The sequence below is a fragment of the Wolffia australiana genome, chromosome 8 (assembly GCF_029677425.1).
Source record: "Wolffia australiana isolate 7733 chromosome 8, ASM2967742v1".
In the NCBI taxonomy this organism is placed as follows: Eukaryota; Viridiplantae; Streptophyta; class Magnoliopsida; order Alismatales; family Araceae; genus Wolffia; species Wolffia australiana.
In genome coordinates, this window is record NC_135842.1 from 16,822,799 (window position 1) to 16,846,119 (window position 23,321).

Sequence of the window (23,321 nt, forward strand, 5' to 3'; positions counted from 1 at the left end):
GCAGTTGACCATTTTACCATTTCATTGATATCATACAAAAAGCAAAGGTAGAGTAACAGATGATGTATACTTTCCATGATATCATCGCCTTATATAGCATATCAGCTGCTTTTCTCAGATTTTATCCATCCAGGTGCATGACTCATCCTGCAACCTATGAACTACAGGAGTTCACTGGGATCTGCCAATGATGGTGATTCAATGATATCACAGAATTCAGACAAACCAGTGAAACCCTAAGCTTCAGTCAGTGTAGGTCCCTAATAGCCTCCCACATTGAGCATGATACTTAAATGATGACAGTCCTAAACAAAAACTCATTGATCTGGCATGATTGTTTTTCTGTGACCATTCCACATCTGTGGCTGTTCATCTTGCTCTTGATCATCTTTACCACAAATATCTGTTTTTCTCTATTCCCATTCAAATCCTGCGTAAAAACTGTTGTTTGCATGGTAATGTGGAGTTCATTGTTGGATGAAATAAATGGAGGGTGACAACTGACAGATGGGGTTCAAGGAAATGAAGATAACTACCCATTGAATACCAAAATTTCTATTAACTAACAGAGTCATAAAGTCAAAAGAGTTGGTATAGCCATCATTGAAAGTAAATGGGCTGCCATATCATCAAAAATTCAGCAAAAAACCCACGGCCAAACCGGATTCGCAGAGGATGGCATCCACCTTGGAAGTAAGGTTACAGCCAGACTCTGCACTAATTTTCTAGGGTAGAGATAGAACTATCACTTGACAAAGTGGGGGTTGAGAAGCCCGGAGATTTCAAGGAAGCCAACACGATCTTTTCCCCCGAATACCTTCTTCAACCTCTCATCGCACACAATTATCTTTTTGTTATCTGGGTCCTGCAGGGCAGCACAACGCATCATCATTTATAAAGCTCCTTCCAATCACGAGAGAGAGAAATAATATTAATGTGAAGGACGAGACTGATCAATGTGATATAAGTCGGCAAAATCTCATGTATACAATCAATTATAGGCATCGATCCAGATACTATCATCCCCCCTTAATTTCCTTTTAGCTGCGCAAGTTCAATGGAAAAATCAGTCGGTAATCAAATTTTGGCGCACAGAAGTCCAATAGATTTGACAATGTTGTTTAAAATTACACGTTACAATAAAATGCTGAAGAGGAAAGGTATTTCAACAATTCACATACTGCAGAAGTAGGCATAAGTGGAAATAAATCGTGAACGGGAGAAAATAAAGAGTGATTAATTAAAAATGACAATGCATCTTTGTTGGACACCAATAACATAGCTTTGATTTCTACTAGAGGATTCATTACCAAATTATTGAAGTGTAAGAATATTTCTTTGTCTTAAAAAGTAATCAATAAACAGAAATACAGGAATCTAACACACAGTATTTTCATAAGATTTTTCGCTCAGGAGTCTAATATATCTTAACAGGAAAAAGCAGAAAAAAAATTCACTTTTTAAAGATTCATGCATAACTTCATTTCCAAAGAGATTAAACGTCAGCTTCAGGTGAAAATATTAAACATCACTGCTAATTCAATTTTTTTAAGAGGGCTAAGTTCCAAGTGAAGGATTCGAGCAGACTGATGATAAACTATGAGAGCGAAAAAATACCAGAGCTTCCTTCTACATGTCATCATAAAAAATCCTGATGATAGCTGCCATTTACTTACTCCAAGGAAATTCATGGAAATAAAACCAGAAAACTCCAATCGCCCAGGGGAACCCATGAACAAATTCTACCAGAAAACATATAAAAGACGGAACAAGATAGTAACGCAATATTCAGTATCCATTCACAAGGACCCCGGAGATTCTTGCAAGGTTTAAAACAAAAAAAGTGAAGAACCAATACCTGCAAGTTTTTCTCTTTAATGTAGGCCCAAATCTGCTTCAACGCCTGCGTGCGAGGAATCTCGGGGACGCCGAGAAGCTCCTGAAGCTCTGGCGAAATGGGTCGCGGTCTGGTGATGCCCCTTCCCCTACTCTCGTTCTTCTCGGCGGAAGAAGGGGGATTTGAAGCCCTGCACAACGTCAGAAACGATCTCCGACCCCGGAAAACAACATTGAACGGCGCAGACGTTGGGAGATGCCGCAGAGGCCTGTTCATGGCGGATTGACCGGCCATGAACGTGGAGGAAGAGCTTAACAACGACCTCGCCGCCATGATTTCCGCCAAGCCGAGCTTCTTGCAACTTGGAGATAAACCTCTGTTTAGGTAGGATAGAGGATTTTAGGTATTTATAATCAAAAACTGAGATAGGAAGAAAGAAGCCCTTTATACCATTTTAATTTATTTCTTTGCTTTTATTTATCATTTACAGCCTTACAGGTAGGGTTTGACGGTTCCGGTCCAGTCCGGGTTTTTAGCAAAGACTTAAACCTTACCTAAACTTCCGGTCCATTCTTGTTCGGTCCTAGTCTGGTCAAGTTGACTAGTCAATGTCAAAGTCAAAGTAAAAAATATATGTTCGTAGTAATGTTAAATATACTCTACATAAAGTGGGTGCCCACATATGGTCAAATATATGTGGTCCACGCTGACCTCAATAGAACCTCTACGTTGGGTTGGGTTTGATATTTTTATAATTTCATTAAAAATATTAAATAATATACTTACGGTTCCAGTCCGGTTTGACCCTTGGACCTAAACCTGTTTGACAAACTGGTCAACCCTCAAATGGAGGACCTACGGTCCTGGTTCAGTCCGGTAAAACTGGTCCTCGGTCCTAAATGTCCAACCCTACTAACAGGTATAGTGCAAGGACGCGGACGAGACCGTTATTTTGTATGTGGACGTAATAATCGTCCCCTCCCGGAGTTCGGACAAATGACGAGACGAAGAATCATCCAGTGGTCTCCAGCCACGACAATTTTTCATCCATAGACTAAATAACTATTCACTCTAGGGCCTCGGATGGCAGGCGGGATGGTTTATGCGTTCTATGGGAGTCAAGTAGGAGTAGACATGGTCGTTCTGTTCTTTTGGAGCGAATTTGTGCGAATTGTTTGTTCTGTTCGGATTTCCGAACAGAACAAAAACGAATTTGAACAGAACATCGAACAGACCCGTGTTCTGTTCTTTTCTTCACTTTGTGCGAATTTTAGTCTAATTTTGTGCGAATGTACAAATTTGTGCAAATGTGCGAATTTTGTTCGTTTTTGAAAAAGAAAAATAACAGAACAAAGAACAAGGGCATGTGCGGTTCTTTTGTGCGAATTTTGTGTTCGTTTCAAACGAACAGAACGAAACGACCATGTCTAAGTAGGAGATTGAGAGCTCCAGCTGGTGAACGCACTGTTGTGCCATGTGTCAAATTCTGAGTGGCCTAATGTTGATGCACGACTGACGTACGCACTACTTTGTCTCCGATGTCGAAAGGGAGGGTATTGGGACGGGACAGGATGTGGAAGAAAATATTTGGGTGCGAGACAATTTGGACGAACCTCTAAAAATTTGGACATAGGATGGGACGATCTTCGTCCCGTCTTGTTCTTCTTGCCCGTCCTAGACTATCATGCACTATAGTTGAAGGTATTTGTCTGCGACATTTTTTGTATTATCCCCATTTTGATTTGAATCTTTGAGACCAAATCATCATAAGTATAGGATAGGAAGAAAAAATAAAAGATAGTCATTTATCCCATTTAATTTATTTTTTTGCTTTTATTTAGGGGTTCCACCTAATGGGAAATCAGTTGAAGGTATTTGTGTGAAACTCTTTTTCTAGTATCCCCATTTTGATTTGAATCTTTGAGATTGAATGAATATAAGTATAAGTTAGGAAGAAAGGAGTTTATGATAGCCCTTAGTCAATTTTAATTTATATTTTTGCTTTTATTTATGGGTTCCATCTAATGGAAAATCAGTTGAAGGTATTTGTGAGCAACACTTTTTTCTATTATCCCCATTTTCATTAGAATCTTTGAGTCTGATTGAATATAAGTATAAGATAGGGAACATAAGTGTAAGATAGCCTTTTATCCCATTTTAATTTATATATTTGTTTTTAATTTGAATCCATGTTGCTGAATGGATCTAAGAATGTGATAGAAAAAGAAGTATAAGAAAGCCCCTTATCCCATTTTAATTGATATATTTGCTTTTATTTAAGGATTAGACCTAACAAAAAATAATTTGTAGGTGTTTTGTGAATTCTTAGTCTATTATCCACATTTTCACTTGAATCTTTGAGAATGAATGAATCTAAGTATAATATAAGGAAAATGATTACAAGAAAGCCCGTTATTCCATTTTAATTGATAGATTTGCTTTTATTTATGGGTACCAGCGAATGGAAAATCCATTTTAGGTATTATTGTGAATTCTTTGTCTACTATGCCCATTTTGTTTTCAATCTCTGAGACTGAATGAATATAAGTAATCGTATTAGAAAATAATATATAAAAAATCAGAAATGAGTGATCTCATTAACAGGTGGCAATGTACCTTCATTTAACAAATTAACATATACATTTAAAAATAAAATGATACTTGGAATTAATGGAATTTGATTTCATTTTATTCGTGCACTCGAAAAATTGTATATGTAAATATAAATTTGTCATTAGAGTCAAAAATTGCACTCACTGATTATTCAAGGATATCTAACCAGTTAAGGATAAATTAATTCTCCTTGTACTCAAATTTTCAATCTCTTGTGTGCATGGTCTATATATTTTCCCCAGTATATCATCACTTCATAGTAGTTAGGGACATATGTTTTAATCTTAAAGATTAAGGGTAATTCTATTATTACTTGTTATCAATAAAAAAATCATGTTTGGGTCCTCTTATTAACAAACGACCAAGTATTATTCAAATTGGTCTTATTGTATTCTAAAATATGCAGTTCTCTTGTATTTCGGGTTTGTATTATTTATCAAGGCCAATCACACACTGCATATCAGTTATCATCACTTGCCTTTATTTCATTTGTGATGGCGCACGCCATCTCGAACCATCGACGATGTCGTCCGGGCCGCCCGCCACCATCGTCGACGACCAAGTATTATTTGATCCATCAGTATTTATCCAAGTGATTCAAATTGGTCTTATTGTATTCTAAAATATGCAGTTCTCTTATGTTTCAGATTTATATCAAGGCCAATCACACACTGCAATTTCAGTTATCATCACATGTTTCTATTTCATTTACGTTGGCGCACGCCATCTCGAACCGTCGACAATGTCGTCCGCGCCGCCCGCCACCGTCGTCAACAACCGGGTGAAGCATGCTCGTTTATCGTATCTTGTTTATCGTCTTTGTTAGTCGTATTTCGTGTTTCTTGCACTCCTCGAATTGTTTCTGTCGCTTCGTGACACATTCGTCGTCTATCAGTGCTCGCGTGTCTTGTCGTCATGTGGGAGGGGGTCCTTAGTCATTTGGACTCCCCTCCCTTGTTTCCCCCTTTTTCCTTTATGTTTTGTTCTTTTCCTTCCTTTATTTTGTAATGAAGGGGGGGGGGGGGCGCATTATATAAGGGGCCCCTAATGGAACCCTAATTCTCCCCCTGTTTTGTTAACCCATTAGGGGGTCCAATTAACCTCTCTCTTTTATAAGGGAAGATGGGGACACCCTAATGATCAGACTAGAAAGAAATTGAAGTGAAGGGATCGTGTTTTTTTCCTTGGTCTCACCTCCCGTTCAGAGAGAACGAAGAGGGGGAGAAGAAGGGGTGAGGAAAGAGCCCCGTCAAGAGAGCAGGAAGATTGGAGAAGGGTGAATTGGATGGCTGGACGAGAGAGAGTGCCAAGGCAAAGTTGAAAATCCTGTCCGTCAAGAACATCTCTTCCCCCAAACCACCGTCGTCTACCGTTGGCGGGCAATCCCCTTGCCGCCACTTTAGGTGAACTTCTCATGGCCCTGGCTGGGTTCCGACTCACCCACCGTGGCTCATCCACGCCCAGGCGCCGTGATCAAGCTACCACTGCCGTTCCCCCCCGTCGACCGACCAGCAGCAGATAACCTACTGGCAGTCTACGTTGTGCCAACGTGCCCCCATTGACTGATGACGTTTGACTATTGTGGCGTTAATTGACCACGCTGGTCCGCGCTGTGCCAGCGTGTCGTGACCCTATCATCGGCCGCTCTTGACCCGCAAGCATTGTGAGCTGCTGCGTCCTCGAGCATCCACATCGGTCGCCCCCCCGCCATTGATAGCCTAGTGTCCGGTCAATCCTTGACCAGCCCCGTCACCACACCGCAACCAACCGTTGTCGCTCGCGACTTGCTCTCTACCAACACCCCTCCTTCCCCGAGCTCCCTCTACCGCTCTTGCGCCAGTTCGTCAGTTGAGCCGCCGACACTCTCTGGCTCCTCTCCACCACACCGCTACGGTCGCTGTTTTGATGAATCACCTGCACGACGAGCCACCAGACGACGAGGTACGCCCTCTCTCTGCCGCTTGTTATATTACTCCTTGCAGTTTACTTTTGTCTTGACTCCACCGCGCTCGAGCTAGGTAGGTGAGAAAGGAAGGAATTGGGAGAAAACTACGAGCATAATCGAGCGTCTTATTGGTACGAACGAGTCCGTCCGTTACGTGCGAGCCTACCGATTGATTATGTTCGGCCGTAGATGTCCCCGTCGCTTCGACGAGGTTCAAGAGGCTACACTCACTGTCACCCGGCGACCCCATCCAAGCTCGGAGCTCGGCGCCTCCCTCGAGTTGGAGCCTGCACATACGACACGTAGGACGCATTGCATTGTAGTTACATCAACCCGGTAGGGTTTTATCCGTCAGACGACGACACCGTCGACGTTCGATACCACTGTCTAGGTACCGAGCCATCAAACTCGGTGCCGACCGGACGACGTCCTCGATGACATCCGGCATCAATTTGTAGTGAAAATTATTGCAATCTTATATATCCCAGAGATTTCTAAATTAAAGAATCATTTTGGTTTCCTAAAAAACAAACAAGAAGTATTATGACCCATCAAGACAGATTAGATAAATTCACTCAGACCTTTTTAGGAATAATTTTGTGGACATTTGAAGACATTGTAATCATTAGTCATCATGTAATGTGATAATCAGTACTCCAGATTCATTTGTCAAAAGTGAGTTTGTCTTTCTTCTCCAACGTATAAATAATTTATCGTCGACTTAGATATAAATAATTTGAGTAATATGTCACCATCTCCAAAAGATAATGACAAGATCACGTTTTTCCAATAGATTGTTAGACAAAGACTAGTATCTAATACTTATAAGGATAACGGATGAATAGTTACCTAACATGTAAATTTCATGTTAATGACAATATTATATGTATAATCTAAATCGTGTTAAATTCAATAAGTGATATATTTAATTATAAAGGAAAAAAATTATATCTAATAATTATCACTACAGTTCCACGGGGAATGCTCGTTTCTTTTGGTTTTTGTTATAAACCTCAAAAAGGCATAAATAGTTATAACCAGTCAAACTGCTTCCATCAAGATGTGAGAGTGTCTAAAATTTACCTCTACGTTAAATTTTAAGAATGGAATGTCACTATGTCACCTAGAAACCTAAACACATCCACATGGATAAAAATAAAAAGATTAAGTAAAACCTTTTGAAAATTGCGTAGAGATTGTTATAACGCGATCTTATCACACAAAATATTACATTATTTACAAATTTTGACAAAATATGTAGGTTCTCTTTATTTGAAAATATGCATTAGGTTTATTTGTTTATTTAAACCCCTGTAATTCCACATATTGACATATATATCTAATTAAATACATATTTTTATAATAGATATGAATCATGTCACAGAAATATTGTTTTAAAATAGACAATATCTTTCTTCCAAAAAAAAGACAGTATCTTCAACTTAATATATCAACGCATGAAAGTCTAGCTATGCATCAATGGAAGGTTTTTGAGACGATATGATATCACATTTGATTTAGTGATGCATATTTGAGATGAAATGGCAACTAGGGTCAAATATTGTACTCGTAAATGAATACTTGTTTACAATCTATGCATGTTTCCAAAAAAATACATGTGGGGTATCTAGTACTAGTACTAGTACACAAATAAATTTTTCCGATCAACATATGTTATGCTAAAAAATACATCTTGGATATCAAGTACAAATAAATGGATAACTTTTTAAGATCTACATAAGTTATTAGAAAAAGCATAGATTCAAAATTCTTGACATATATGGGGATGATATATAAGCTGACACTAACCATACTCTTGTTAAAATGTTACTCTAATTTCAACAGACTTATGGACATGTGTTTTGAAATCATTATAGTCACAATGGATTCTATAATGAGAAGCAAAATAAGTACAACACCATATATTTGAGGAATATAACAATGAAATGACATGATAGATAATAACAGCTCACCAACATTTTATGGCACGAAACTAGATCAAATACATCAGCATTAGTTAAAGCTTGAAATGAATGATAGGCATTAGGTAAGAAATCAAGGTCTTACCAACATGAGGCCAAAAAGCTGTGCATTTGAGATTCTTTAGAAATTAGATTTCTATGTTTTCCCTGGTCAATTAACTAGTTATTAATTGGGTTTTAAGCTTATTGTACATTCAAAGATATCAATTGGAGCTTCAAGCCCTTGTTTAATAGTTCACAAGTAGACATGTTGACAGGCCCTAATATTGCATACGATATTGACTTTATGTTTTTCAGACAGCATATCTTCTTCATGTGATGCCTATCAAAATTTTCTTCCTAAATCTACTTGCAACATATTTTTTAATTTTTTTATAATAAGACTCATTTACCCATCCAAAATGTGTCCTTAGAAGCTGTAAGAATCCCTCAATTTACTATGCTGAAAACATGACCATTTTGTACAGAAATATTCAAGTTAAATCTAATGCTACCAGAACTATTCATCAAGTTTATATATTTTATGCGTTCTTGAAAGCATCTTATTTGGAATATGTTTTGAACTGGGCCTTCAACCTAAAAGACATGGCTGGGCTTCTCTTTGTTGGGGGCCCTTGCGAATATACCTAGAATTGTTAATTTCTTATTCTAGTTATTCGATATTCACCTAAGTCACCTTCTACCATATGCGCTTTCATGGGTTGACTGTCTCCATCTCTCTCTCTCCCTCTCTCTCTCTCTCTCTCTCTCTCTCCTCTCTCCCTCTCTGTCCATCTCTCTCTCTCTCTCTCTCCTCTCCATCTCTCTTCTTTCTCCATCTCTCTCCTCTCTCCCTCTCTCCTCTCTCGCTATCTCTCTCTCTTCTCTCTCCCCCTCTTTCTCTTCTCTCCATCTCTCTCTTATCTCTCCCCCTCTCTCCCCCTCTCTCCCTCTCTCTCCATCTCTCTTCTCTCCCCCTCTCTCTGTCTTATCTCTCTCCCCTCTCTCCCTCTCTCTCCGTCTCTCTTCTCTCCCCATCTCTCTCTCTTATCTCTCCCGCTCTCTCCATCTCTCTCCATCTCTTCATCTCTCTTCTCTCCCCATCTCTCTCTTATCTCTCCATCTCTCCATCTCTCTTCTCTCCCCATCTCTCTCCCTCTCCTCTCCCCCCCTCTCTCCCTCTCTCTCCCTCTCTCCCCCCTCCCCCTCTCTCTCTCTTATCTCTCCCCCTCTCTCCCTCTCTCTCCATCTCTCTTCTCTCCCCCTCTCTCTCTCTCTTATCTCTCCCCCTCTCTCCCTCTCTCCATCTCTCTCTATCTGTCACCATCTCTCTCCCCCTCTCTCCGTCTATCTCCACCTCTCTCCATCTCTCTCTCCCTCTATCTCCATCTCTCTCCATCTCTCTTCTCTCTCCCTCTCTCTTCTCTCTCCCTCTCTCTCTCTCTCCATCTCTCTCTATCTCTCCATCTCTCTTCTCTCTCCCTCTCTCTCTCCATCTCTCTCTTTCTCCTCTCTCTCCATCTTTCTTCTCTCTCGATCTCTCTTCTTTCTCCATCTCTCTTCTCTCTCCCTCTCTCTCTCCATCTCTCTCTTTCTCTTCTCTCTCCATCTTTCTTCTCTCTCGATCTCTCTTCTTTCTCCATCTCTCTTCTCTCTCCCTCTCTCCGTCTATCTCCACCTCTCTCCATCTCTCTCTCCCTCTTTCTTCTTCTCTCTTCTCTCTCCATCTCTCTCCTCTCTCCCTCTCTCTCTCTCTCCATCTCTCTCTATCTCTCCATCTCTCTTCTCTCTCCCTCTCTCTCTCCATCTCTCTCTTTCTCTTCTCTCTCCATCTTTCTTCTCTCTCGATCTCTCTTCTTTCTCCACCTCTCTTCTCTCTCCCTCTCTCTCTCTCTCTCTTTCTCTTCTCTCTCCATCTCTCTTCTCTCTCCCTCTCTCTCTCCCTCTCTCTCTTTCTCTTCTCTCTCCATCTTTCTTCTCTCTCGATCTCTCTTCTTTCTCCATCTCTCTTCTCTCTCCCTCTTTCTCTCTCTCCATCTCTCTTCTCTCTCCCTCTCTCTCTCCATCTCTCTCTTTCTCTTCTCTCTCCATCTTTCTTCTCTCTCTCTCTCTCTTCTTTCTCCATCTCTCTTCTCTCTCCCTTTTTCTCTCTCTCTCTCTCTCTCTCTCTCTCCATCTCTCTCTTTCTCTCTCTCCATCTTTCTTCTCTCTCGATCTCTCTTCTTTCTCCATCTCTCCATCTCTCTCTCTCTCTCTTCTCTCCATCTCTCTCTCTCTCCATCTCTCTCTCTCTCTCTCCATCACTCTATCTCTCTCTTCTCTCCATCTCTCTCTCTCTCCATCACTCTATCTCTCTCTTCTCTCCATCTCTCTCTCTCTCCATCTCTCTCTCTCTCTCTCCATCACTCTATCTCTCTCTCTTCTCTCTCCATCTATCTCTCTCTCTCTCTCTCCATCTATCTCTCTCTCTCTCTCTCCCCATCTCTCTCTCTCTCTCTCTCTCTCTCTCTCTTCTCTCCCTCTCTCCCTCTCTCTCTTCTCTCTCCATCTATCTCTCTTCTCTCCATCTCTCTCTCTTCGCTTTTTTTCCTCTGTTTTCTCTATGACTTGTACGACCCCTTAAATGCACATCGAGCTGAGAGACAAGTGAACATAGCTGTGCGCTGGAGGGAAAAGGGGAGAAGCAGCAAGGGGGCTCCTTTCTCGTCGACCCATCATCCGATTTCCATCTCCCAGTCGAAGAATCGACAGAGCGAGATCGAAGAACGAGAAAAAATGGCATCTGGCGTGAAAGATCAGCCCTCCAAGATCTCCCCTTTCCCGATCCAGACAAACCCAATTCACCACTTGCCCATTACCACTTCAATCGGACGCTGCTGAGCCCCAATGTTGATCGATCCAACGCAATCTTTCTGGGTTCATCCTACTTTGATTTTCAGATTTCGCCGGCGTCGATCTCTACGATGCAGATTCGGCTCTCGCCTAGCATGAGAAGCCTCACGATAGCCACGAGCAATGGGTTTCTGGATTTGATGAAAATCAGAGTCCGCCATGTTTCCCATCGAACCCTCTTCCACACGATCCTCTTCCTCGCTTTCCTCCTCCCGTTCGTGTTCATCCTCACCGCTGTCGTCACGCTGGAGGGTGTGAATAAGTGTTCTACTTTCGGTAATTCTGAGTCCTTTCCTTGAGAAAAAAATCTGTTCTACGATTTGCATCAGATGGGTGCTTGCATTTCTTCTTGATTTCTTCATTTGGTGTTGTGTAATTTCTGGTTTCTGCTCAATTCTTAGTTTAGTATGCATTTTAGAACGATGGTTCTCGTGATATTTCGTTATCCTTTTGGCAAAAGGAGCAAGATGATAACCTAATATTTCTCTATATAGGTATATATATTTGTCAACTTAGTTTCCTCTTTGTCAGAAATATTCTTTGAGCTAGGTTGCATTGTACTTTTATGAATGCATATATGCATATTTTCATCAGCTTAGGTTCATATTTATCAGAAACTCTTCTTTAAAATATGTTACATTTTACTGTTGTATATTCGATAAAAGTGGAGCGATATAATGATCTCACCTATCCCTGAATTTTGATTACGTATTTCCATCAATTATTTTTTTTCTTGATTATAAACCTTCCCTTGAGCTCCGTTGCATTCTACTTTTGTGAATTCCCTAAAAATAAACGAATGGCCCTCATACTGAGCTTCAATTCTTGCCGCTTGTAGATTGTTTAGGAAGGCGTTATGGCCCCAAGTTTCTCACTCGAACAGACGATTCCGTTGTAAGTATCACCCAGCTTAATGCAATTCATGGATGATATTTTGTTTGTTTAAGCCCTGATCCACATTTTTTATCTTTAGATCTTGCAGCGTCTTATAGAAGATTTCTATAACATCCTTAATCAAGCAAATTCTGAAGCAGTACCAGTCGGGCTGACATTGCCCAACTCATTCAGTGAGTTTCTTTCCCAGACGAAGACCAATCATTATGACGCCAAGAAGTTCGCTCTAGTGTTAAAAGCAACGGTATGACGTTAATCAAAGTATTAACTTTTTTTTCCTGTTTGTGATGTTTTTTCACCAGCAGCTTGCTTGCATGTTCGATCTGCTCGCTTGATGATGATGCCTAAATATATCAAGTTAGCTCATTCGTCTTTCGTGGCCAATGTATTATTATGGGCCTTTTGTTTCTTATTTTTCTACCTTCTCATTTAATATTCAATGGATTATCACAGCCATTTCGGCTCTTATTTTCCCCATTTCATTTAGTATATATTTTTTTGGGTAATTAAAACTTCGAGTTTCTGTCTTTTAAAACCTGAGATCAGAATTCTCTTGTCCAGATCCTAAGCATCTCTTGAAACCTCAAGACTCATACTCAGCATTTTTTTAATCCCAAAAAGTTATACCATATTTGTATCGGATGGAGGCTGATAGGACCTGAAGTGTTAAAACAGTCCATTTGTATGTTGGTTTGACCTCTCTCTCCTCTATGAATGACCTTGCCTCAAAGTAGGGTTGGCAGATGATGGGGATTTTGTTGTTCTCATTGCTATGCATCTTTTGCTTGGACAAATGTAAATTATGATAATGTGATCAGATGGATTTCAAATGACAATGGTGATGATGATTGTGATGGCATGATTATAATACAATCCCAAACCCCCTTGGTTGTCTTCAGTGCTCTAGGCTCATTAGAGGCATTTTATTTATTTGGCCCATTAGGGGCATTCCTATCATTTTCTGTTTTACATATATTCCCCTTTAAATGGGGCAGCGCTCCCTAGAGAATGGTAGCCAAGAAATATCAAGAAGGGAAGTTGTTCTCTTCTCCGGTGAAGCCCATCCTGCCGTTATCTTCTCTCTGGCAACATCCACCCCATTAGACCTCTCCATTCTGCCAAATCATGAAATCACTCTCTGTAACCTTTTCATGATACAGTCTATCTGGAATGTATCAGATTACGTGCTATCTTTGATCGGAAACCTATGGATGGCGATGATATTGATACACCTATGTTGTATCAATGAATTATCTCCAATAGAAACTCAAGAATTTGCCAATATTCCTTCCTCGTTGTCGTAATCCCCTTTCCAGATCTGCCGTTTAGTTCCGCATCTCTGGTCCTCCGGCCACGTAACCATCACAGGTCTGAATCAAGAATAACGTCCTACCTCCCCCGACCATGACTCCCTCTTATTTATAGGGTCGAGTCCCTGGTCAGGTCGTCCGGTAAACGGTCTGTTGACCCGCCTGCCTTTTCCTTCTTTGGTACTTTCTTGAAAAGTACATATCAGATATCTATTGGGAACACAATGACAACGTCTATTGGGACCGTGATGAAAACAATTGACGATTTCTCGTCAACTGATGGGTGAAGGTGACAACAATGATGACAATTTGTCAAAGGTTCTTGGAAACCAGACGCCAGTGACAATTAATATATTTCTAATTTATTTCTTCCTGGGTTGAATTTTAAACTTTTTCACCTTTTTGACTTCCCATTAATTTTTTAATATGGTTTTACTGCAGATGGACAATCTGGACAGGGAGGCCAAAAAATCCAGGCTGGCAGAGCAGCTAAACAAACATGTTGCCGCAAGTTCGATACCGAAGGGTATACATTGCCTATCGCTATGCCTAACAGACGAATACTCTTCTAATGCTCGTGCTCGAAGACCACTCCCGGTGCCGGAGTTGCTTCACAGATTATCTGATAACTCACTCCATCACTTTGTTCTTGCCAGCGATAATGTTCTTGCTGCTTCTGCTGTGGTCAATTCCACAGTCAGATCCTCATTAAGACCTGAGAAAATCGTCTTCCATGTGATTACTGATAAGAAAACATATGCTGGCATGCATTCATGGTTTGCTCTGAACCCCATTGGGCCCGCCATTGTAGAGGTAAAAGGGGCCCACCAGTTTGACTGGTTGACCAAGGAGAATGTTCCAGTTCTTGAGGCAATGGAGAGATATCATGCGGTCAGGGATCACTATCATGGCAATCACATGTTGGGGACCGATGTCGAGGATAGTCCCAGGGTTTTTGCCTCAAAACTGCTGGCCAGGAGCCCTAAATATATTTCTCTGCTTAATCATCTCCGTATATATCTTCCAGAGGTAAAGTTTGAGCCATTCTCATGATATTCCAGTTATTTAAAATTTGAGCTATCCAATATTTGTTTTGAAAGGATATAGAATATATGATTGATAAGCTGACGATATAGGTATGTTAATGATTCCCATGTAATTTGACGAATCATTAATAAACTGTGATATTCTAATGATTGATAGGTTGAGGGCTCCGAAATTTGGGAATCTTGAGATGATGTTCTTTTTTTGACGGCTCCCCAGTTTAGAAATCCTATGACTACATTCATTGTTTCCGAACAGTTAATGTTAGGAGATCCTGATATTATTATGTTTCCTGGGAAATTAGGACGGATTTCCATGATTTCCTTTATTAATTAGAGCACTGGATTTCTAAGACAGATAATCTGACGGCTGATATATTTCGAAACTAGCTATTCCCAAGATTAAACAAGGTGGTCTTTCTGGATGACGATGTCGTCGTTCAACGGGACTTATCGTCATTGTGGGAAGTTGACCTTGGGGGTAAAGTCAACGGGGCCGTGGAGACTTGTAAAGGTGGAGACAGCTGGGTGATGTCGAAGCGCTTCAGAAATTACTTCAACTTCTCTAATCCTCTCATATCCCGGCATTTGAACCCCAACGACTGCGCCTGGGCTTATGGGATGAACATCTTCGATCTTAGCGCCTGGAAGAAGACGGATATCAGAGAGAAATACCATTTTTGGCTGAAACAGGTAATCCTTTTCTCGTTTTTTCCCTTTTTCCTGGACTGAAATCCAAGAAATTTATGTAATGTTTTATGTAATCACGTAGAAAGAGAAAGACAAATAACTCAAAAGGTCTTACTTTATTTTTGGCTAAAAGATGTAATGTTTTCTCCCACTGTTTTTTCCGGACGGTAATCGAATAATTTCTTTCTTCGACCACAGAGAAAGAGAGAGTGACAAGTCAAAATCATGGCTCATCCTAAAATGTTCGGGTGAAATATGTTTTCTTTTCTCCGATTTTATTTATTCGTTCATATTTACTCCTTTTTTTCTGGACTGTAATCTAAGAATCTCACTCTACAATCACACAAAAAGAGAGGGAGACTAATAAGTTAAAAGAAGGGCTTATTATGTTTTTCCCATTCTTGAGTAAAATATTTAATCCTTTCTCCCATTTATTGATTATTTTTATTCAACTACACAAATTAGTCCTTTTGGAATGTAGTCTAAGAATCTGTCTTTATTTTCACATAGTACGATAAAGACTAATAGCTCAAAAGAAGAGTTCATAGTAAAATCTCTCTTTATCTGGAAAAAAATAAGGAGAGCTCATATGATTTTTTCCTCCTTTTTGGCTTTCTCCTGTTTTATTTTTGTGGGCTAAACTCTAAGAACCTGTCTCTATCTACGAATTGCGCAGAAAGAGAATCTCTCTCTAAGTTCACATAGTAAGATAAAGACTAATAACTCAAAAGGTTCACTGATTCGCCGGGTTTTCATCCCTTGTTATAGTTCAAAAAAAAAATAGTTTAATAACTCAAAGTACTCATTTGATTTTATTATCTCCATTTGTGCTTTCTCCCATCTTATTTTTTTCTGGAATATATTCTAAGAATCTCTCTCTATGATCGCATTGAGGGAGAAAGACTTTTTTTTCCAATTTGAGCTAAGACACGTTATCTTTCTCCCCATTTCAATTATCCATATTTTTTCTGGATTCTAATCTAAGAATCTCTCCCTCACTGATCACATAGGGAGAGAAAGCCTAGTAAGTGAAAGAAATGGCTCATGATCTGTGTATATTGACCAGAATCTGAAGTCAAACCTGACGCTATGGAGATTTGGAACGCTGCCACCAGCACTGATTGCCTTCAGAGGCCATGTCCAGCCCATCGACCCATCATGGCACATGTTGGGCTTGGGCTATCAAGAAAACTCCGATATGGGCCTGGCCCGAAAGGCGGCCGTCATTCATTTTAATGGACAGGCCAAGCCTTGGCTAGACATTGGTTTCAAGCACCTTCAACCTCTCTGGTCAAAATATGTCAATTATTCTGATGGGTTTATCAAGAGCTGTCATATATTGGATCCTCAGACTTAGGCCCACGGCCCATTAACAGATTTTCCACGTCTAATGGGCCCTCTTCCTCTGTCAGAGAGGTAGAGAGAGGAACCCATTTTTGGTCAGAATAATCAGATAATTTGCTGGAGGGGAATTTTATTTATTCATTCTTCCACTTTTGGTGTAATACGGCGGAAACTTTCAGAAGAGTATTTTTTGGTGGTCGTCGGCGGCAGGGGATTTATATTTTTTGGGCTGGAATGCCGAGATCAGCTTCAGTTGTGACCATGATCGGTGTGATTGAATTATTATTTTTTCTTTTTCTTCTCTCTATTGTTTTGTTCTTGGAATTTTATTCGTTTGGTTATTACTGGGAGCATCACTATTATTAGATGTATGATTTCTCGTCTTCCTTATAATTGTTGTGGAGAATGGGAAGAGCAGAAAGAGATGGATGATTAGACCTCTCTCTCTCTCTCTTTCTGTCTCTCCCTTCATCTCTCTCGTTCCCTCTCATTATCTCCCTCTACCCACCTCTTTCTCTCTCCCTCTCTTATTATTCCCTCTACACACCTCTCTCTTTCCCTCTCTCATTATCTCCCTCCACCCATATATATATGTATCTCTCTCTCTCCCTCCCTTGCTATTTCCCTCTACACATCTCTCTCTCTTCCTCTCTCATATCTCCCTCTACTCATCTCTCTGTCTTTCCCTCTCTCATATCTCCCTCTACACACATCTCTCTTTCCTTCTCTGGTTATCTTCCTCTTCACACCTCACTCTCGTTCCCTCTTTCATTATCTCCCTCTACCGATATATATATATATATCCCTCTCTCGCTATTTCCCTCTACACATCTCTCTCTCTCCCTCTCTCATTATCTCTCTCTTTCCCTCTCTCATATCTCCCTCTACTCATCTCTCTCTCTCTCTCTCTCTCTCTATACCCACCAATCTCTCTTTACCCTCACCTTCTACCCACCTATCTCCACACTCGTCTCTCTTTCACTCTCCCTCAACCCAGCTATCTCCCTTTTTCTCTCCCTCTTCCTACTTCTCTCTCTTTCACTTTTCCTCTCTCATTCTCTCCCTCCACACTAATTTCTATTTTCTCTTTCCTTAGATTTGCATCTTTACCTCTCAATCTTTATATCTTTCCCTCTCCATCTCTCCTTAGATCCACCCTCTTTTCACTCACACACTCTCTCCTCTTATTCGTTCTCTCTTTTTTATGCAACTCTCTTCAAAACTCTAACTATGGTTTGACGGCCCGATCATGGTCTTTAACAAAGACCTAAACCATACCTAAAGTTTCGTTCTCTTCTAGCCTGTTCTTACTCAGTCCCCGTCTGGTCTCCATTTTTAACAAAGACTTAAACCTTACCTAAAGTTCGCTCTAGTTATGGTCCGTTCTTGTTCAATCCTGATCCTGTCGGGTTGACTGGCGGATGTCAAAGTCAATGTAGAAAAGTGGTACTGATGGTTAGGTTGACTATCAACAAAACCAACTTTAGAAATGCTGGTAACAAATGCCCCTTCCCTCCCTTCCCTTCTTTCCCCACTCTCCTATCTCCCTCACCCAATTTTTCTCCCTCCACCTCTTTTTGTTCACCGAGAACTGCTGATGTGAATAGAGAAGGATGAAATGTTCAACAGAGGACGAGGTTTTGATGGGTTCTTGTAGCCCATGTTCAAAGAAAAGCTCTTCTTCAATAAATGGGCGCCTGCAGACAATAAAATAAGCTGTGATTACACCTCTGACAAGGTGGATTTAATATATTTTTTTCTGAATTTTACTACAAAATATTAAATACCTACCTGACCAATTGGTCTGCCCTAGAGTGGCGGACCTAGGACCTACCTCCTGATATGGTCTAGTCTGACCGGCTCAGTCCCAGATGTCCACCCCTATCTATCTCCCCCATATCAATCTCTTTCTTTCCTTTCACTCTCCCCCCTCTCACTATTTCCTCTTTAATAATCCTTTTCCATCACTCTCCTCCTTTCAAAGCCTATCTCTTTTCTTGTATCTCTCTCTCTGTATCTCCATATATCCACATCTATACTTTTCCCTTTTCCTCTCTCCCTTTCCCTCTCTGAGTGGAAAATGTGTTTCTACCACTTTTACAGTCCATAATTATATATTATTTTATAGCCTGCTTGAGAAAGGCAATCAATCAACTTTAGGGGAAGACCAAGTTTTGTGGAATCCACCGACAACTTAAAACTAAGTTATTCAAGACTGATTGAATACTTATAATTATAGTGCAGTGACGCGAACGGGATGATTCTTTAGACCCGAAATGAAACAATCATCCCATCCAAAGATACAGACGAATTTCGGGATGAAAATTCATCCTGGGGAGCACAGGGCAGGATGGTTTTCGTCCCATGGAACGAAAAAGTCGTCTGTCCGGAGGTCTCGGACGTTGGAAGGACGAATCTAGACAGAACCACCGGATTCACATCTGACGGTTGAGATGTAGCCACTTGGCCTCGCAATGACAATTTGCATCAAAGTCACTGTTTTTTTATGTCAGTGCAAATGGACACTGCTCAGAAAAAATTGTACATGTGGCCCTTCACATTCTCTCTCCTCCTTAATTCCCTAAAAAACTTAAAATTTAAAAATATAAAATGGGTTTTCCGTCTGGGACGAGGAACGGGACGAAAATTCGTCCTGGGAGGACTGGATGGGACGAAAATTTCATCCCGTCCTTTGTCCCTGCACTGAATCCGGACATTCGACGGGACAAAATTCGTCCCGTCCCGTCCATCGTCCACATCCGGGACAATTCGGAACTATACTTATACTGCATAATTCTTTCTGTGAAGATAATTGTTTGAATTTTTATACTGCTTCCACAGCAATGTTGCATGTCTATAATTCATATTAACATTGAGTTCTTAACTTTGTTCAAAACTACAACACTGACTTCTAACATTGACTTTGAATAGTCCAAATAAACTGACCTAGACTGGACTGGTCCCTGTAGTGCAGGGATGCGAACAGATGGTTTTTTTGTCCCAGGACAAAAAAATCGTCCCGTCCGCAAGGTTGGACGAAAACCGGGACGAAAATTAGTCCCAAGATGAATGGACGGGACAGTTTTTGTCCACTCGGACGAAAAAACTGTCCTGTCTGCATCCCGGCACTGATTCCCGACGTCACACGGGACGATCTTCATCCTGTCCCGTCCAAAGTCCTCGTCCCGGACAACCCAGAACTATACAATTGCAGGGACGCGGACAGGATGGTTTTTCGGCCCAGGACAAAAAAACCAACCCGTCCGTGAGGTTGGACGAACACTGGGATGGAAATTCGTCCCGAGACGAACGGATCGGATGGTTTTCGTTCACTTGGACTAAAAACTGTTCCATCCGGAGGTCTCGGATGAAAAAACTGTCCCGTCCACGTCCCTGCACTGATTCCGGATGTCGAATGGGACAATCTTAGTCCTGTCCATCATCCACCTCCCGAACGATCCAGAACACTACACAATTGCAAGGATGCGGACGGGACGGGTTTTTCGTCTCAGGACAAAAAAATCATCCCGTCCGCGTGGTTGGACGAACACCGGGATGGAAATTCGACCTGAGATGAACTGAGGTCTCGGACGAAAAAACCATCCCGTTGCGTCCCTGCACTGATTCCAGATGTTGGATAGGACGATCTTCGTCCTGTGCCGTCCATCATCCACATCCCGAACGATCCGGAACTATACTGGTCCCTGATCAGAGATAGGTTTAGATTTTTGCTAAAACCTTACAGAGACTAATCAAAACCAGACCGAGACTCAACCAAGACCAGATTGAGGCCGGACGGAGACCAGACCGAAGATTCAAAAAAGTAGATCAAAGGGTAGAAAGAAAGACCCAAAGAAGCCATAAAAGGACATATAACATGATGAGACGAAAACCGAGTGCATTCCTCTGTTCAAACAATATATTCAACAATTACCATGATAACGAGAATGAAACCCTTGAAAGTCCACGGAAGAAAAAAATAAGAAAAAAAACAGATGGCTATGACAAAAAGATTCATACTTACATTTCATTCACATACCTGGATCTGTGCAGAAACCCAATCGAAATCGAATCAAGTCTTCCCATCTGGAACGGGTTCCTCGGCTAAGCGCTTCCTGGGGCGAACCACGACGGCCTTCTTCCTCCTCATCTTGGGGGGCTCCGCCTTGCTCTCCACAGGGACGGGGGAAGGCCTCAGGTCGAACCTCATCTGGTCCGTCGGATCGGGAAAGAAGGGCGAGATCGGGGCGGAGCTCCAGTGGGCGGACTCCCGAGGAAACCCTAGCGGGACGAGCCCCCAGACGCAGTAATACGTGTCCGTCCCGGGCACGATGGACGGCGGAGATTGCAGCTCCCTCGCCATGAACGGCTTCCCGCAGCTCTGGCAGATTAGGGTTCTTCCTTCGCATCCCCTCGCGTACTGATGGATGTGAAAGCAGCCCCCGCAGACGGTCCAGAACGCGCCGCCGTCGGGGGTTCGCTCCGCCGCCGCCGCCGCCGAAGACGACTTCTCCGGCGAGGCGGAGATGAGAAGCTCTTTGTCGTAGAGGTTCTTCTTCACCGGGTCGGAGAGGACCTTCCACGCGCTCTCCACGAGCCGGAGCGCCTCGTCGGCCGCGGCGGAGATCGGACGGCCGGGAGCGCGCAGGAGGAGAGAGAGCCGCCGGTACTGCCGGCGGACGGCTGAGATCTGACGGTCCCCCGCCGATGCCCCGATCTGGAGAACCTCGTACCAGTCCATGTGGTGGTTGATCCGACGGCGGGACGAGGATTGGAGCACGTCCGCCGCCGCGATGATCCAATCCGCGCCGTCCAGCAGCGGATCCGCCTCGATCGCCAGCTCCGCGAACATCTTGCTCCCCGCGAAGTCGTGCCCTTCGAGAAGCTTCTCCGCCACTCTCAGGTAGAACCCCCCGTCCGCCATCTCGCCTGGAACCGCGAACTCGAAGCCTCGAACCCCGGCTTTTTATATATATAGAGAACAAAAAAAAAAACTTACTTTAGGAGGTTTAATTTCTTCCGAACTTTGGTTTCTCCGAGGAATATTGAAGCATTAAAGCCCGGGTTTTGCCGTCGGGCTCCAGCCCGTTGGCCCGTAGCTTCTCGTACAACTTCTTCGCCGATCCCGCCTTCCCCCTCAGGAAGAGCCCTTGAATGATCGTGTTATAAAGGGATGCGCTCGGCTCAACCCGCTGTTCATCGCATCAAACGATAATCAATCCTTGTCTGAAACAAATGATTTAATTAATGCATGATTACCTTCAGTAATCCGTCGACCTCGGCCCAGAGCGATCCCCAGATGCACGCTCGAATGAGAGACAGATGAGTGAACGTGTCCGGAACGCATTTTCTGTGGATCATGTGTTCATAAACTTCGACTGCTACTTTGGCTTGATTCGCCCTTTCGCAAGCTAAAATCACGAGATTGTATGATTCTGGGGGAACATACATTTCGCTTTCTTCCATCTTCCACAAGATCTGCAGGCTGCGATCCCATCGGCGGAGTCTCTGGCAAGACATCAGAGCCACATTGCAGAGGTGCGGGTTCAGTTCTTCGTCCCCTTTTGAGATGAACTCGAACAATCTGAGCGCGTCGGAGTATCTACCGGAACGGTAGAGAGAATTCAGCAGCGCAGTCCAGGTGTAAACATCGGGCGAAAGCCCGGCGTTCTTCATCAGATCGTAGATTTTGAATGCTTGATCGGTTTCCCCAGCCTTTCCGAGGCAGTTGATGATCGAATTGAATGCCACGGCGTTTGGCTGGACGCCGCTGTTGATCATCTGATTGAACACCGCAAGGCCTGATCTCCAGTTCCCTTCCTTTGTGCAGACGGAGATGATGCCTTTCATGGAGTCTTCGTCTGGTTGTAATCCGTTCTTGATCATCTCGTCGTAGGCTGAAAGCGCGAGCTCTGGCTGGCCGCACTGGACGAAGATGCTGATCAGAAGGCGGTAGGTCAAAATCGAACCTGCACAATCGCGCTGCCGGAGTCTGTTCCATAACCGCTCCGCCTCGATCCAGTTCTTCGATCTTCCGCAGATGGATATCATCGTGTTGTAAACAACGGTATCGAGTTTGTTCTCCTCTGATTCAACCTCGGAGAAGATCTCGACCGCAGATCTGCATCCTTTCGCCTCTGCCACTGCTTTCAGGACTATGCTGAAGGTGTGCTCCGTGGCTAATTTTTCCCTCCGCAAGATTTCGAAAACAGCTAGGGCATCGTCTATGCAATTGTTTCTTGTGAGACAAGCAATCAAGGAGTTGCAGGCGTGGCTGTTAGGTTTGATTCCTAGTGCAGACATTGAGGCGAACAATTCAAGAGCGCTAAGAATTTTGTTGTTTCTACACAGCTTGAGCAATCTTTCAGATAGAACTGAATCATCGGTTTCTTCCAGATACTGAGGCTTGATGCCGGAGAGTTGCGAAGGTCTCACCGTGGAAAATTCTTCGAGGGAGCTCTCCGAGCAGCTCGCGGCCGAGATAGACGTCGAATTGTTGAAATTTCTTCGGCAGTTCGCGATGGAACTCGACGATCGGCGAAGATGCAGAGGTGGAAGGCTTGCCGCATCCGATTTGAGGGCGATTTGCTCCTTCCGAGAAGATCCACGGCGAATTGAGAGAACAACTCCGCAGCTCGCCTGCAACTCCATGGCTGGATTCAGAAGAAGAAGAAGAAGAAGATGGCTACTATATATATGCGTCGGTGAGAAGAGAGAGAGAGAGCTTGAAGATATTTTAGCAATAAAAAATCTCTAGTGGACTGGAGAAGTTTGAACGGGACGACTCCGTTT

The 23,321-nt window shown here is 42.5% G+C and overlaps 3 protein-coding genes across 7 annotated transcripts; 1 reads left to right on the forward strand and 2 right to left on the reverse strand.

The window, feature by feature from the left end:
* Positions 1 to 529: 529 nt before the first annotated feature.
* Positions 530 to 2,236, reverse strand: LOC144706998 (upstream activation factor subunit UAF30-like). The gene is made up of 2 exons (XM_078580111.1): positions 1,859 to 2,236; positions 530 to 865 (listed from the first exon to the last, which is right to left on the reverse strand). Exons 1-2 carry the CDS (start codon positions 2,168 to 2,170, stop codon positions 746 to 748), a joined length of 432 nt encoding a protein of 143 aa, XP_078436237.1. The 5' UTR covers positions 2,171 to 2,236; the 3' UTR covers positions 530 to 745.
* An 8,761-nt stretch (positions 2,237 to 10,997) lies between these two features.
* LOC144706569 (putative galacturonosyltransferase 14) lies at positions 10,998 to 16,900 on the forward strand. Of its 2 annotated transcripts, none has more exons than XM_078579556.1 (6): positions 10,998 to 11,524; positions 12,087 to 12,142; positions 12,231 to 12,386; positions 13,894 to 14,481; positions 14,886 to 15,188; positions 16,252 to 16,900. In XM_078579556.1, exons 1-6 carry the CDS (start codon positions 11,320 to 11,322, stop codon positions 16,540 to 16,542), a joined length of 1,599 nt encoding a protein of 532 aa, XP_078435682.1. In that variant the 5' UTR covers positions 10,998 to 11,319; the 3' UTR covers positions 16,543 to 16,900. The 2 variants fall into 2 exon arrangements, with proteins under 2 accessions (XP_078435682.1, XP_078435683.1); XM_078579557.1 differs by having other exon boundaries at positions 11,007 to 11,524; positions 12,222 to 12,386.
* A 1,187-nt stretch (positions 16,901 to 18,087) lies between these two features.
* EMB2076 (Pentatricopeptide repeat (PPR) superfamily protein) lies at positions 18,088 to 23,198 on the reverse strand. Of its 4 annotated transcripts, none has more exons than XM_078579561.1 (3): positions 21,529 to 21,668; positions 20,569 to 21,458; positions 18,088 to 18,226 (listed from the first exon to the last, which is right to left on the reverse strand). In XM_078579561.1, the coding sequence occupies exon 2, from the start codon at positions 21,451 to 21,453 to the stop codon at positions 20,602 to 20,604; it is 852 nt and encodes a 283-aa protein (XP_078435687.1). In that variant the 5' UTR covers positions 21,454 to 21,458; positions 21,529 to 21,668; the 3' UTR covers positions 18,088 to 18,226; positions 20,569 to 20,601. The 4 variants fall into 4 exon arrangements, with proteins under 4 accessions (XP_078435687.1, XP_078435686.1, XP_078435684.1 ...); XM_078579560.1 differs by having other exon boundaries at positions 20,554 to 21,458; XM_078579558.1 differs by lacking the exon at positions 18,088 to 18,226 and adding an exon at positions 21,789 to 23,198 and having other exon boundaries at positions 21,318 to 21,458; positions 21,529 to 21,721.
* Between the last annotated feature and the right edge of the window lie 123 nt (positions 23,199 to 23,321).